Genomic DNA, 16,285 nt, shown 5'->3' on the forward strand with positions numbered 1-16,285 from the left:
CTATCTTGGGTTTCTTGATTTTCCATATGAATTTAGGCATAATATTTTATATAGAAAATATAAAACCAAGTTCATAAAAATGTTTGATAAATATTTAAAGCATATCTTCTTGAAAGGATACCAATTTATTAGCTTGCCTGAGGCAACAGATAACTAACTTACCTGGGATTTGGTCCAGGGCCTGAATGTGGTGAGTAGTCATGGGAGAGAAAAGCTTGCCTTTTCTCCAGGGTGTCTGAGCCAGGAGGTGATAGGCAGGCTGGACACGTTCTGAGGGCTGCAGGGAGCTGTGGCCATTCAGTGACACAACCCAACTCTCTTTAGAACAGTTATACCCAAATGAACCTGCAAGATGAAAGTTGTGGGTAGCAGCTCTGCCTGTAAGCTCTAGAGAAAGTGCCTGGAATCTTGGGTTTGCTAGAAGGAAGTCAGAAAGATATGGTTCTGCAGGCAGAGTAGACTAAGGAATGTCGTTAATTTGGTGGGCATTTTCTTTGTTTTTCTATGTTTGTTGTGATAGTACAATATTAGCTGGGACCTGTCCCTCTCCTTTCTCTGCCTCTCATTAGAAGCCACAGAGATAAAAAGTCCATTTTCTGTAGTGAGAATGAAGCTTGGGAACAGATGCCAGGCAGGATGATGTGTTGGGCAGTGTGAAGTCAGGCCCTGAACTTGAGGCCTGCGACATGTCCCTGCCAGCTGCCCCTGGCTCACCCGGCTGCTCTGAGCCCAGACCGATGGGGAAACCCATCCAACCATTTCTCAAGAGCTTGTCATTTGCTGGTCAGGGGCCTCAGCATTTATTGGCTTTCCTGTCATTTGGAGTCCATTTGCTTGGGAGCTTTCAGAAATTCTCAGAGTCTGGCCTGTTGACAACCCTTTGTTTTCTTTTCCAGTTCTGCTCTCTATGTACTTTTTAAAAACACTATTTATTATGAAATATAACACACATACAGAAAAGTGTCCCTCCAAATGATGTGCAGTTCAGTGATTTATTGTGAAGCATATACTGTGTAACTTTCACTGGGGATTGGCTTCTGGATTGCCAATACCCAGAAACCTCATGTTTGATATGTAAATAGTTTTTTTCTTTATCATTCAGTTCAAAATGTTTTCTAATTTTCAAGTAATTTCTTCTTGAATCCATGGGTTATTTGGAATTATATTTCTTAATTTCCAAATACTGGGGATTTTAGTAGTTTTTTTGTTCCTAATTTTACCTTTATTCAGAGAACGTACTCTTCATCCATTTAGTCCTTTGATGGCTTAGCTTTTATAAATGTTCTGTGTGTACTTGAAAAGATCTGAAGTAGGTGGGTGTAGTGTTCTTTGCATATGTCAGGTTTAGGTCAAGTTTACTACTTATACTGTTCATATATTATATATCCTTGCTGATTTCCTCCCCCCCCATCAGTTACTGAGAGAAGTGTGTTAAAATTCCTACTATGATTATAAATTTATCTATTTCTCATTATAGTTCTGTCATTATTTTCCTTTATATATTTTGAAGCAATATTAAGAACATACAAATTTAGAATCATTATCTTTCTGATGAGTTGAAACTCTTATTATTCTGGTCTTCTTTTATTGTTTTGAAGTCTTCTCTTCATTTTTAGTGGCGACAAAGTCCACTTTTCCTGACATTGACATAGATACCCAGCCTTCTTTTGGTTAATAATTGCTTGGCATATCTTTTTCCATCCTATTTCTTTCAATCTTTCTGTTTCTTTATATTTTAGGTGTGCTGTGTCTATTACAAACGGCAGGCACAGACTTGTTATTTTTTTCTTCTTAATGCAGACCTGGGATGATACCTTCTTTAAAAAGATCTTTATTTGTTTCTGTCAGGTGCTGGAGGTCACTAGCATCTGGAATAATCTTAATTCAATGTTAGGGACTCAGATTGAGGTGAGCTGCAGTCCCTTGAGGAACTGTGTCTGACCATGGTTTACTCTGTTCCTAAGGAGCAACCCTTTGGGGCTCCAACCCAAAATGTAGGGGTGCAGAAGGACCCCATTTCTTGGCAGGCCCTGGTCTCCAACTCCTGTTCCTCCAGCCCCAAGAGGCAAGCAGAAACTCTGCTCAGACTATCAGACTTTGTTACCTCTGGAATTTGTAAATACCCCCAGGAGAAAATTAGCCCAGAAAAACAGTAAACTTAATTGCATGGACCTCCATCCCCCCAGATCCTGCTTCGTAGTTCCTCTCTATCTTGTTACATCTCCAACAACAGCTCTATTAGGGCTGTATTATTATTATTCTTTCCATTGTACAGATGAGAAAACTGAGGATGTAGTGATTAAGGATCATCAGTGGTGGAACCAGGACCCAAACTAGGTCTTAATGATTCCAAAATGCTTTGCTTAGAGATCCATGCTTCCTCTCTTGTGTTTTTCATATTAGACTTGTTCTGCTGGAAAACTTCATTTGATAGTGAAAAAAAATAATGAAAATGTAAAACATAATGAAAATAGGGGACTTCCCTGGTGGTCAGTGAGTAAGACTCCATGCTCCCAATGCAGGAGACCTGGGTTTGATCCCTGGTCGGGAACTAGATCCCACATGCATGCCGCAACTAAGAGTTCGCATGCCACAACTAAGAAGCCCACATGCCACAACTAGGAAGTCCGCATGCTGCAACTAAAGATCCCACATGCTGCAATGAAGATCCTGTGTGCCGCAACTAAGACTCGGTGCAGCCTAAATAAATAAATAAATAAATAAATATTTAAAAAGCATAATGAAAATAAATGATTGACTCCATTGTATGGCTCAAAGCTATTAGCAAGCACATAACAGGTGCTAATCATTATATAATAACATACTTAACTTTGGAGAAGCCTGTAATATGAAATGGATAAGGATGCTGAGTAATTTATAAAATGTGATAAAACTGACAATTCTGGAATTAAACTTATATGAATTTATAGATATGATTAAATTATTATACTAAAACTTAAAGGAGAATTGGAAAAGGCAGGATAATGTGAATTTTCTATATATTATAGTACTGTACACAAATTTGTATAAAAGAAAACCATTTGTTCTGCAGGTAAAGCATTTTCTTGAATGTGCTGGGCTGTCCTTGGGTTAATGTGGAACATTTCCAGATTTTGCAGTTTGGTGATAGTGAGTATGGTTTAAATCTATCAAAATTCTTTATTAAGAAAATGACGGACCTCAAAAACTGGGAGTCTTCTTTATCCTTAGTCATACTATACTGATTTATCTTAGAACTGTATTTTCTTAACAATTTTTAAAATTGAAAAATTGTTTCAGAATTGAGATCAGATTTATGTCACCCAATTGTGGAGGCAACATGGGTATGTATTAGTTATCTACTGCTTCATAACAGGTGATCCCACTACGTATTGGCTTAAAAAACCAAACATTTTTTATCTCACTGTTTCTGTGAGTCAGGAGTTTGGGGATGGCTTAGCTGGGTGTTTTTGCTGAGGGTCTCTCACGTAGGTTGCAGTCAAGATGTTAGCAGACTTATGCTGGCAGTGCAATCTACTTCTGGAAGGAAAAACAGCTTGGGAAGCCACATGAATATGAGGTTTCACAGGAAGCAGAGAGTCAAATGAACAGGGTTGAATTGACCCATCATGATTTTTATTCCACCACGGCAGCCCCCTCCTCACTTTTGTTCTGCCAGCACGTACCATCAAAAGCCAGGGCCGCTTCTCCAAATGGAACTCAAGGTTCTCCCTCCTCAAAACAAAACACTTGAAATTCTACAGGGCTACATCCTAAGAGCTGTGTTCCCCAGCACCGCTACCGTTTCTCCCTTAGAGGCAGAGAGAGTGAAATGCATGAACAGGGCATAACCCTCTCTGAGTGTTAGCGGCTGGCCAGGCTCCACGTAGACCCAACCTCCTTTGTATGTTTGTCCTGTTATCATCCACCTTCCTGTGGCTTTCAACACATGACAGCTCTTAAATGGGGAATTGCTTTTGGGGTGATTGAGTTTGGGGATGACTGGTGCTCCTTGCTAGCCAGGCAAGTCCCTCATAAATGTAGTCTCCGCACTCCTCTGGGTGGGGTGAGCTCCTTCTCGGACACATTCCTGCTGATCCCTGTGTCCAGCAGTGGTGTGCAGCCCCCATCTTCTTGCTTCATTTTCTAAGTAGGTCTCTTCCTGACTGTGTCCTGAGAGTCGGAGCTCATCTTCCTGTGGCCCTCTATTTAGGAAGGTCTGCCAGATTAAATTTCTTTAGCTGGCTTCTATAACTTTTTTCCCATAGTGTCCAGTGAGTCCGAAACCCCCAAGTCCTGTACCCAGCAGAACATGGGTTCATTGCTTTCTCTGCACTTTCTGAAGCTCACTCTCATCCGGTATTTTTCCTGCCATATGGGGCCCATCTGTTCTCCCTTTACTTCTGGGCCCCCGCTCCCTGGTGACCTTCTGCAGCCTCTCTGGGCACCTGTCACCACCACCCTTTGCAGACAGAATCAGTGCCCAACTGTAGCCCCATGGGAACTGGGGATGTGCCCTCTCCAGGGCTCCCGAACACCCGGTGAGGATGACTTCAGGCCCTCTAGCCTGAACTTCCTGCATATTCTCAGGCCACACCCTGAGCCTAGGGAGAAAGTAGGGATATTGACAAGACCAGAGATTTGGGGGGCTTGATTAGCTGGTACCTAGACCAGCTGAAGCCCCCAGGGATTCAACCTGACTTTCCCTCCTCCTGGTGGTTCATTTCTCTAGACTTGAAGACATTTCTTGGAGCCTGCCTTCTCTTGGCTTCTCAAGCAAAGGACAAACCTTGTCCTGTGTCTGATGGCTCTCTCTGCTCCTGGACCCCAGGGTTGCACTGGCAGATGCCATGGTGCGTAGTTAGAGGGCTGTGAGTGTTCTGGAAAACCAGTTCAGTGCACAGGAAAGGTTTGGGCAGAGTTCTGGTCTCTAGTTCTGGCTCAGTCTACCCTGGTCCCTCTGGGTCCAGGGCAAATCACCTTTCATCTCTGGGCAGGACTGTTCTGGCTGCCAAATGAGGAGGTTGGGCAAGGTGATTTCAGGAGTCTTAGACATTCGATGGAATGGACTAAGGGGGAGGACAGAGGGGACAGTCATGGCCGAGGGAAGGGTTCCCATTCTTCATCTTGCCGTCCCTCATCTGTGAGCCTGACAGTGGGCTGGGGTAGGGTGTGTACTGCCCTGGGGACTTGGAGCTTGGTCTGCTGGGTTTGGTTTCTCTGCTGTTACAGGGTGTAGGCAGGGCCCAGAAGAGGAGCTGCGTGGAGCTGTGCAGACTCATCTGATTTCTGAGTCAGTCTTCACCCCAGGCCCGTCCTCTGCTCCAGCGCCATCCTTAACCTTGCTCACGCCCCTGTCCTAGCCACTGGGCTCTGAGTTCCCTGAGGGTAGGCACTGTTCAGATCTGCCCTTCCTCCCTCAGGCCTTTGTGCAGGTGCCCGGCAGATGTTTGCCAAATGGAATTAGTGACCATTTGTGTCGGGAGATTTCTCGGTTCTGATTTCTGGGAAAGGGCTGTTGGAAGGTGATAGGTGTTGGGCAGCACAGTGGTTCCCATGCCTGCGGAAAGCCAGATGGGTTTGGGGCCCGAGTCGGCTTTGCACTGGTAACAGTTTCAGAAAAAATGTGTTAACTGTAGATGCCTTTGGGTTGATGAGATCCAGTCCATGGCTGCTGGCCCTGTTCATCTGTTTCCAGCCTCCTTCTCCCACCCCACGCTGGATCCGGGCCCGGTTTTTGTAGGAGGTTTCTCAGCTCTAGGGAGCCCCAAAGTGGTAATTGCTCAGATCTTGAACTAATAATACCATGGATTCTCCTGGCGCCTTTCATCCAAGGACCTCCTCGCCCTCCAGCATTATCTGATCCCCACACAGCTCAGAAAGTGCGATAACCCCTATTATTAGCTCCACCTCACGACCGAGGACACTGCGGCTCTGAGAGAGGAGGGTAGTTGGGTCTGGGGCTGGAGCAGAACTCCTGGGCTTCTGAGATCAGTGTCCTGGGCAGGAGAGCGGCAGGGATTTCTGATGGGTGAAGAGTTGGACCAGGGTTTGCTGGAGCCTGAATTGCTTGGGACTGTAGCTTAAACACCCCAAAGTATGAGGGGCAAGATCATAGTGGTTGGTGGACTGCTGTAGAGCTATGAGACGTGGAGTTTCCCTCCTTTCTGTACTATGCCTGCCCTTCTGCCAGCCAGCAACTAAGCATGAGCCCCAACCACCAGTCCAGTTTCACGGGGCATGTCCAGAGATGAACATTTGGGATGATGAGGGATGTCTAACTGTGCCATGAGGAATGTTGGAGGGACTTCAGACTTTGGTGTAAAGGAGAGAGCCCAGAGACTGCACAGTGAGGTCCAGTCAATGAAAGGTACTGAGAGACCATTTTTGGCTCAATAAAGATGCAGCACAGAACAATCAGATCTATCTCAAAAGGGACAGGGCTCTCATTGCAGGAAGCAAGCTCCCCATCCCTGGAAGTGATCAAGCAGAGGCAGATAACTTCTAGACAGTGTTGTCATGGATGGAGCAGATGCAGGGCTTTCTGGATGATGTGCTGGTTTGCTGCAGGCTGGGAAGCCCTGCCCTTCCCCTGTGTCCACTGGGTAGATCTAGTTCAGTGGTTTCTTGAGGTTCTAGGAGGAGTCTATTGGATGGAGAGAAGATTTTTCCACGTGTCATTGAGGAGGAGGAGTGTGGTCCTATCTCTCCTCTATCCATTCTGGCGAGCCACTGGGTGTCTGTGAGGATGATCTGATGTTCTGTTTTTTGCGTTTTTTTTATAAATTTATTTATTTATTTTTTGGCTGTGTTGGGTCTTCGTTGCTGCACGCGGGCTTTCTCTGGTTGCAGTGAGTGGGGACTACTCTTCATTGCAGTACGTGGGCTTCTCATTGCGGTGGCTTCTCTTGTTGCAGAGCACCGGCTCTGGGTGCACGGGCTTCAGTAGTTGTGGCACATGGGCTCAGTAGTTGTGGCTCGTGGGCTCTAGAGTGCAGGCTCAGTAGCAGTGGAGCACGGGCTTAGTTGCTCCGCGGCATGTGGGATCTTCCCGGACCAGGGCTCCCACCTGTGTCCCCTGCATCGGCAGGTGGATTCTTAACCACTGTGCCACCAGGGAAGTACCCCCCTTTCCTTCTTTATTTGTTTCCTCTTTAGTTTTTTTTTTAAGTTTTGTTGAAATATAGTTGATTTACAATGTGTGTTAATGTCTCCTGTATAGCAAAGTGGCTCAGTTATATATATATATACATATATGTATTTTTTTTTTTCATATTTTTGCATTATGGTTTGTCACAGGATGTTGAATATAGTTCCCTGTGCTATACAGTAGGACCTTGTTGTTTATCCATCCTATATATAATCGTTTGCCTCTGCTAATCCCAAACTCCCATTCCTTCCCTCCCCTACCCCTACTCCCCCTTGGCAACCAGAAGTCTGTTCTCTATGTCTGTGTGTTTCCTCTTTAGTTTATTTTTAATTATAAAAGTGCTATAGGTCATGGATATATTTGTACTGTTACAACAACTACAATAGTGATAGGTTGAGATTCCTCTTGACTTCCCTCCCTCCAATTCACAGTCTCTTCCCTAGAGGTAATCACTGTTTTTAATTTGACATCCTTTCAGAAAACACACACACACACACACACACACAGCACAGCACACACACAGAAATATATACCATGTGTATTGTTCTGCAATTTGCTTGTTCCACTTAAAAACATGTCTCAATAATGTTCCTATTCCAGGACTTATACTGCTCCCCCATTCTTTATATCAGCCCATACTATCCCACAGCACAGCTATAGTTCGTTCATTTAACCGTTTTCACATGGATGGATTTTTCAGGTGTTTCCAATTTTTTACAGTGCTGTGGTGCCAGCCTTTGTGCACACTTGAGTTTTTGTCTATGATAGTTACCTGGAAGTATAATTGCTAGGTTGAATGATAAGGACATTTATATTTAATAGATATTGTCAGAAATTACCCTCCATTTACACTTCCTCCAACGGGGTATGAGGGTATCTGTTTTCCTGCATCTTTACCAACATTTGACATTATTGTCTTTAGATTATCTGCCGATCAGATTGGGGGAAGGTGGCATTTTATTGTTAATTTGCATGTCTCAGATCTTCATGAAGTTGAGCATCTTTTTGCATGTTTATGGGCCATTTTGTCATTGCTGAATTTCCAATTCAATGTCCTTTGCTTGTTTTTCTATTGTGTTGTCTCATAACTTTGTTTATGATATGTTTAATTGTAACAGACATTTTAAAAGTCTTATGGAGTCAGATTTATCTATCTTTTCCCTGTGACTTATGCTTTTTTGTGTATTGCTTAAGAGGGCCATCTCCAAGCTTAGAAACATGTTCAGAGACTCTTCAGTGTGCTCTGGTCTAGGGCTCCTCAACCTTTAATGTGCATGCAACTTCCTGGGGATATTGGTTTTTTTTTGTTTGTTTGTTTTTTTTTTGGATTAAACTACAATTTTATTTTAAAATATCACAGCCCCTCAGAAAACATCACTATAGCTTGAAAAATCACATTCACTTACAGCTCACATTCTTGGTCCTTGAAGTGACATTTCATAACTCCAATATATGGCATGCTTCTCTGAGTCAGTCGTTTTATCTTGGATGCCCTTTAAAGCAGCATTCCTTAGGGCGTCCTTGAAGCTCCTACATTCAACTGTACCTCTCATCACGATGGAAATCAAAGCCTTCTCTTGCTTCAGGTGACTAGAGTTGGTTTTCACTCTCGTTTTGGGGGAGAAGGCCATCCCCCAGCGAGTGGGGTCCCTGGGGCTGCGAGGCGGAGCAGCGCGAACCTGTCGGGCCTGCGAGGCCCGCTTGGCCGACACAAGACGCGAGGCGGCGTCTGGCTCTCCTTCCTGGGGATATTGTTAAACTGTAGCCCTGAATTCAGGAGACCTGGGCCAGGGCTTGAGATGCTGAATTTTTAACTATCTTCCACGTGCTTCTTGTGCTGCTGGTTCTTGGACCTCACTTTGAGTAGCAAGGCTCTAAGCCAAGGTCAGAGAAAGCCTCCTTAGCTTTTCTTTAGGGAGGTCAGGATTCTGTGGAATGACTGGGGGCAGTAGCATTGACTTTGAAGGATCTCTCTGCCCACAGCTGATCTCTTTCCTTTTGCTTTTCCCCAAACTCATTCATCATATGTCCTTGTATTGTTATTGCCTTCCCAGAACATAGCTAGCTGTCTGTCACAGCTGGAAAGCTTTGGCCAACCCCCCAGCATGGACTTCTGACTGAAACCCAGGATCCTTAACTCTCCAATCTAGCCTCACTGAGGTGTGGATGCAACAACTTTTCCGACTGTCCAACAGTGAGAGCTCCCCAGCATTGACCTGGGCTGCCTTGTAAAGTAGTGAGCTCCCCATCACCTGGGGGAGGAAGGATGGAAATCAGTACCGCTGGAGGTATTGACGTGGTGAGGAGGCTTAACTAGGTGACTTCTGAGCTCCCTTCCAACCCAGAGACTGTATGAATCTTTGAATCGCTTCACATGAACAGAAGCACATTCCCGTCGACGTCACTCCATTTTTCACCTGGCAAGGAAACGAGGTGAAGCTGTTTCTCCTGTTGTTTCCTCAGGTCAGCTGAAGCTGTCCATCGATGCCCAGGACCGGGTTCTGCTGCTCCACAGTGAGTATGGCTGTGTGCCGGGCTCACCGGGGAAGGCTGGGCTACTTGGCCTCCCGCATGGAGCCAGGGCCGGGTGGAGGTATTACCATGGCCAAGGCTACTTTTTCATCTTTGTATAGTGTCTTGCCATGTGTCTGTTGAAAAAAAGCGGGTATTCACTTGGGACTCCTAGAGACATTTCCCTGGTCCTGCTCCGATGCAGGTGGAGTCCACGGCAGGCTGGAGCTGTCCCCGGGCACCTCAGCATCCTGCTTGGCCCCGGTGGAGCAGGGCCTCAGAAGAGCTTCCCTGTCCTTCCTCTCGTCTTTCTTCCTTCCTTTCTTCTCTCTTTCTCTTTTTCTCATCCATTCATTCGTTCACTGATGGCAGTGTCACGGCTAAGGTCACCACCTTTGGAACCAGACTGCTCGTGTCTGAATCCCGGCTCTGATACTTTCTTGCCAAGTGACCTTAAGCAAGCTTAGTTTCTCGTCTGCTGGATGGCAATAAAAGTACCTATCTTATGGGATGTGACAAGGATTAAAGGAGTCAATATTAGTGAAGCGCTTAAGACAGCGCCCAGCATGTGGTAAACCCTATATTAGTGTCTGTTAAATAAGATAGAAAACCATCAATTCCAAAAATAGTGATTGAGCATTGGCCCTGTGCTAGGGGCTGGGGACACCAAGGAGAAGCACCCACCTCTGTCTGGGTGGTGCTGATAGGATGGCAGGAAGGCTTGGCCGAGGGGGCGATGCCCACACTCCATCCTGAAGGAAGACCGAGCCTGAGCCAGGCAGAGGGGAGCAGGAGGGCCGGGCACTGCACGCTGGGGGAGCTGCAGGTGCGAAGGCCTGGGGTCAGAGAGAGCACGATGCCCTTGAGGACTGTCTAACGTGCCTGCGGCGCAGCACAGGAAGGGGCGCAGGGGTGAGCTGGGACCGGGCCATGAAGGTCTGATGTGCCACCCAGAGGATTTTATACTTTACCTGCCATTTATCCATTTGTCCTTCCATCCAGCACACAAATAGTTACTGAACTGTCGTGGCCCGGCTCTTCTGTTTGGCCCAGCAGGCCCTGCCTGTCTCTCCAGCCTCCCTGGCTCTTGCTGTTCAAGGCAACCTCCGCCCCCTGTTCTGTCCGGTTTTGTGCCCTCCTCGCCCCCCAATGCATCATGCTTGCTTATGCCCTTGCCTTCGCACCCACTGTTCCTTGCGTCTGAGCCTGCCTTCTGTTTGAACTCCTTTTGAAGAACAAGTCTCCCTTCCTCTGATTTTGTAAGAAATTTGCCTGCCTTAATCTCATTAAGACTCAGGAAGGAAGGCTCATTTTGCTTCATTTTTTCCCCTCCAGGAATCACCCCCTGACCCACCTGGCAGGGCTGAGTTTGTTGCTTCCTCCTCTGTGTCCTCATCACAGTCCTGACTACACTGTGTCACCCTGGTGTGTCCAGGATCTGTCTCCTTCAGCAGACGGGGAATGTAGCGAGGGTGGGGACCATGTCTGCCTCAACTCCACGGGGGGACAGGTAGACCAAGGGGTTCATCGGGCCTGGATCCCGCCCTCAAGAGCCACACCCACAGGAAGGTCTCACGCAGGAACAGTTGCTAGGATACCAGGCAGAGGAGACCAGCAGGCGCCTGGGGTCCTCCAATCTTGGCCTTGGGGGGCCCAAGGTGAACTTCCCAAGGACCAGCAGAGGGGGGTTCTTTGCCTGCCAGAGCCTGACTCCAGCTGTGCAAACAGTTTTTGCCAAGTGCATCTTGGCCTCCCCCGGTCCATTTGTCCTGCACAGTTTGCTTTGGCTTCACCCCAGTCTTAGGCCCTTCATCACTTCCAGCCTGTTCCCCTCTCTCCTTTGGCTTCCCAGGCCTCACGCCTCAGACTACAGGGGCTCCGTCTGAGCCAAGCGCTAGGGCTCAATTAAAACCGAACAGAAAAGAAAATAGAAAAGAGGCTCAGCTTCTGTCAGGTCCACTGTCTGCTTTCTACAGACCTCAGGCAAACAAGCCACACTTGCTTTCGGGGCCAGACCTGCACCCCGCACCCCACCCCCCCAATCCCTTGCCTTTATTTATTCTTGTTTTCTTTAGCAAATCTTTCTTGAGCAATTACCTTGCCAGGCACTCTACTAAGCACCTTAAGACACATGATCTCGTTTAATCTGCACAACTACCACGTGAAGTGGATATTAGTATCACTAACCCATTATTATCACTGACCCATTACAAAATGGCAAATTCAGTCTCCTGGGTGAAGCAGCTTGCTCTGGCTCACATGACTATGTTATCCAACTTGGCCCTTCCGTCCCAGGAGGCAGTCTTGGGCGGTGGAAGGAGCACTGCACTGGGAGTCAAGAGACAGGGATCTAAAGCAAGCTCTGTCATTCCCATTGCTCTGTGACTTTGGGCACATTTCTTACTGCCTTTGGATGCCCCTCATAGCCTCATCTTCGCCATTAAATGAGGGGTTGGACTCCATAAATGTTACATTCCCTTTCAGGGAGTCAGGGAATTGAAAGCATCCTATAATGCCTCGGTGAAGGTGCTGCCTGAGTGTGGGAGATGGTGGGAGTGGGCTAGACCAGAGAGGGGTTAATATCCAGTGGTTGATATGTAGATTAAGAGCCTGGTAACGATCCTTCCCACCCACCCACCCCAACATTTTAATTCTCTGTTTAGTCATAGAAGGCAAAGGCCTGATGAGCAAGGAGCCTGGCGTCTGTGATTCCTACGTGAAGGTATATGATGAGCTGGAGGTGGGGTGGGTATGGGTGGTGTAGGGCGTGGTTAGGGACCACATCACCGGACTGAGTTCCAAGGTCCCAGCACATCTGTGGGCCTTGGGTCATTCGAGGTGGCAGCTGTGGTTACATCATTTGGTCAGTAGGCATTTATTAAGCCTAGTGACGAGGCCCTGAGCTAAGATGGACCCCCTTCCCTTAGCCCGGCTTGGTCTCTAGGGCTTCCTGCAAGCTCTGGAATCTTATGGGTGATCTTGGGCATCACCCCATAGGTGAGCACTGTGAGTGTGTGGTTGACGGAAATCCACAGGCAATCCCAAGCCCTCTGGTGAAAAGCAACATCTTCACCCCTCTCTTCCCCAAAACTAGAGGCAGGATGGTAGTTTGGGTGGTGGGGTAGAAGGAATGTCTCTGAGGGCTGGAGGATGCATCTGAAAGGAGCCCTTGGGGTGAAGACAGAGGCCCCATAGGGGCAGGGGGCCTACTTCCAGCCGGAGCCAAAGGCCAGGCGCCTCCCAGAGTGTGGCAGCCAGATGTCAGGTGCAGGCTTTGATGCACCACTCTGCCTTCTTCCTGAAGCCGCCAGGCTGCTCAGAGGCCCCTGTGGGCTGGGACAAGGTCAGGAGCGGGGTGGGAACCTGCGGCGGGGGATGCATGGCACTAGGACGAGAGCATGGGTGGGGGGCCTTGGCAGAGGCTGGCCTGGAGCCTCCTGGGAAGAGAGCACTCAGCAGCTGCTGGGAACTTAGAAGAGAAGAGGCCTTGTGCTTTGGGGGAACCTCTCTGCTTGGAGGAAGAGCAGAGATGGTCAAGTTGCACCCCATCTCTGCCTGGGCCTGGCACTGCCTCCTGGGTACCACCACTGTGAGGCCCTGTCCTGGCATCTGACTGCCGTGCCTCCAGCCCAGGGCTCCTCTTTCTTTCCTTGCATTTGGTTGAGGACTCCACTCTGTCCTCTGCAGAAGCTGGTTTGAAGAACACTCGGGAAGCCTTTAGCTTGGAGGTGTGCAGAGTCAGCCACTAGGTGATTACATGGCTCTGAGATCGGCTAACCCTTACTTTTCTCCAATTCAAGATTTCTTTGGTCCCCGAAGATAATCGACTACGCTGTCAGAAGACGCAGACCATTCCAGACTGCAGAGACCCAGTCTTCCACGAGCACTTCTTCTTGTAAGAGTCTGGAGCAGCTGGGCCCTCGAGAGCAGAGGGAAGGAGTGTTTATCTGGAAACAGCTCTGTTTGCCAAATCTAGAATCAGATCTAAGCAGAAAAACAGTGGCTTCTAAAGGATGTCTTTGTTTTCTCATTGACTTGTGTCCTTGCATCCCTGGCACCTGGCCCAGCAGCGAGGTCCACAGTGATACGGTATCATGTGGCTGGTTCTCATAACTAAAATGTCCAGCCTGAGGCTGGCAGCCCCTGAAAAAAGTAAGCAATTTCCCACTGTGCCTCGGGACAAACTTTCTCCTTTAGCAGAAGGAATTTTCCAAGCTGAGGGATGTTTTGCCTCCCCTCCCACCCGTCCCCAACTTGCTAACCTCTCTGAGTCTTGGCTTCCTTACTTGTAAAATGGGGCTAATAACATACCAACCTCAGAGAGCGGAGGTGTAAATGAGACAGTATAACACAGAGTGTCAGGTGTTAGTATTATTATTTCCTCCCCTCATCCCTGAGCTCTGGGGCCAATGGGAAGGTAATGGACATTTTGTATTTTCCTATTAGTGAAAATTAATCATATTTTGTTATTTTCCTTACTACACAAGGTAATTTTGCTTATTGTAGAAAAATAGAAAATATAGGTAAACAAGAAGAAGAGAGAAAACACTCCTAGTCCTGCTACTCACGGATATGTTTTGTGGTATTTCTTTTCAGATCTTTGAATTTGTGCGGGTGTGTGTTTCCAAAGATGGAATTGTTCTATAGCATTGTGTTGTAACCTCCTTTTCATCCCTAACAATGTAATGTAAACTCTTTCATGAATATAAATACTCATCTCCCACACTATTTGTGCTCTAGTTTATTTAACCAGCTCCTTATGGTTGGATGTTCAGGTTATTTCCAGAATTTGCCGTGATGATGGACTCCGTGGGTCTGGACTGGAGCTCGGCCCTGCTAACACACTGACTGTCTGGTTTGCTTTGCAGTCCCGTCCCAGAGGAAGACGAACAGAAGCGCCTTCTGGTCACAGTGTGGAACAGGGCAGGTGACTCCAGGTGAGGGGAACTGCTGAGCTGGAGGGGAGATCCTGCTCTGGGCTCATGGGTGGCAGCCAGGTGGCCAGCATACAGAAGGGGCTCAGTTAGTGCTTGGTGGATAAATGAATGGTGGTGGCTAAGTCTGAGATGCTGCCACTCCCCTGAGTCCCCGTCACTCCAGGTGATGCCAAGGATCATGTTACCAACGTGCGTTTGCTGAGCCCTTGGTATCAACACGACACTGTGTTGGCCACTGGGATGCCAACCAGCCTATATGTGGCTTCTGCTCTCAAGGCACCTACTTTCAGAAGAGGACACCAGGCTCTGCATGGAGGCAAATTACAGTCACAATACACACAGGCTCAGTTCCACAGGAGTAGAAGCTCCATGAAAAATGGGTCCATTTCTCTCTTAGTCACCACTGTACCCAGTGCCTAGCATGTAGATGTTTGGTGATTATTGGCTGAAGGAATAAAAGAATAAAATGAGTAATAGGACAGTAAGTGTGGGAAGAAGGAGAGTTCATCATGGGCTGAGGCGATCGAGGAAGGCTTCATGCAAAAAGTGGGATTTTGAACTTGGGGCAGAGCTCAAGAATAAGACAAGGAGAGTAGGCTGGACAGGGCATTGCAGGCAGGAACACAGCACGAGCAAAGGCAAAGAGGCAGGAACACGTGCGGGGGGCTCAGGCTGCCATGAGGAGGCCAGTTTAGGAGGTGCAGAGTGTTGTGTAGGAGAAACCTAACAGGTTTCAGGCAGCCCAGGACACAGGAGGCGGATGTGGTCGTTAGTAATGGCAGCCAGTACAGAGCAGGGGAAGAGTGCTGGGTGGTGAGGGTGAGAATCAGCTGCTAAGGGAAGGGAATGGAAGTGGGCGAGAGCACTTGACTGCATGGCCTGCTGTGAGCAGCAGGGGCTCATTCAGCTGGTGCAGCCCAAGAAATCTGGGAGACTCTGTGGCCAGTAACATTTGTCCAATAATCGTAGAACAGAATGGTGACCGGAAAAGGGCCTAGGTGAATGAAAATCAGCTCAACTCACCAGCTTAGACCCAGAAAATATTTCGGGGCTCAGTGCTTTTTGGTACCCTAAATTTGATAGCTAGTATGCTTTTAAAGTTGAGCCTTCCTCAACTTTCATAATGAAAGATTTGTCTTTCAATAGAGTATCGTTTACTGATACTTTATCATTTACTGATATCGTAAACAAGAGCAATCGTTTACTGGGTGTTGACCACAAGCCAGGGTTTAACAGTGCATTATCTCATTTAGTTCTTAAAACAACTCTAAGGAAAGTATGTTTTTGTCTTAAGTTTTCAGAAAAGGAAACTGAAGCTAAGAAAGGGAGTTACTTGCCTAAGGTCGCATGGCCAGTGGACAGTAGGGGCAAGATGGGAACCCAGGTATTTAGACCCTAGAGTCTTCAGTCTCAGCCAGTAGAGTTCAGAGGGCAGGGCAGGAGTGGAGAGGGATCTGCAAACTCATTGGTGTTGCTGGAGGGTCAATTACAAAGTAGGAACTGACTGGAGATAAGATGAAGAGGCTGGCATAAACCACATCGAATGATTCTGTAGGGTTTCTTTGGAGTGTGAATTTTCTCAGAAGGGCCAGTAGTTCTCAGTCCTGGCTATGCATCAGAATCACCTGGGATGCTGGTGGGGAACATAGGTTCCCAGGTAACACATCAGATTGATTAAGTCCAAATTTTCACGGGCAGGGCCTAGGAA

The 16,285-nt window shown here is 47.4% G+C and overlaps 1 protein-coding gene across 4 annotated transcripts in view; it reads left to right on the forward strand.

Moving 5' to 3' along the window:
• Nucleotides 1-16,285, forward strand: part of RGS3 (regulator of G protein signaling 3) — a 130,137-nt gene that overhangs the window by 7,002 nt on the left and 106,850 nt on the right. For all 4 annotated transcript variants that reach the window (XM_059925384.1, XM_059925386.1, XM_059925390.1 and 1 more), the window contains exons 2-5: nt 9,593-9,643; nt 12,304-12,362; nt 13,441-13,535; nt 14,509-14,577. In XM_059925384.1, coding sequence (XP_059781367.1) covers nt 9,593-9,643; nt 12,304-12,362; nt 13,441-13,535; nt 14,509-14,577 — 274 coding nt within the window. The remainder of the gene's footprint in view (nt 1-9,592; nt 9,644-12,303; nt 12,363-13,440; nt 13,536-14,508; nt 14,578-16,285) is intronic.

This window comes from Balaenoptera ricei, chromosome 6 (assembly GCF_028023285.1).
Source record: "Balaenoptera ricei isolate mBalRic1 chromosome 6, mBalRic1.hap2, whole genome shotgun sequence".
Classification (NCBI taxonomy): Eukaryota; Metazoa; Chordata; class Mammalia; order Artiodactyla; family Balaenopteridae; genus Balaenoptera; species Balaenoptera ricei.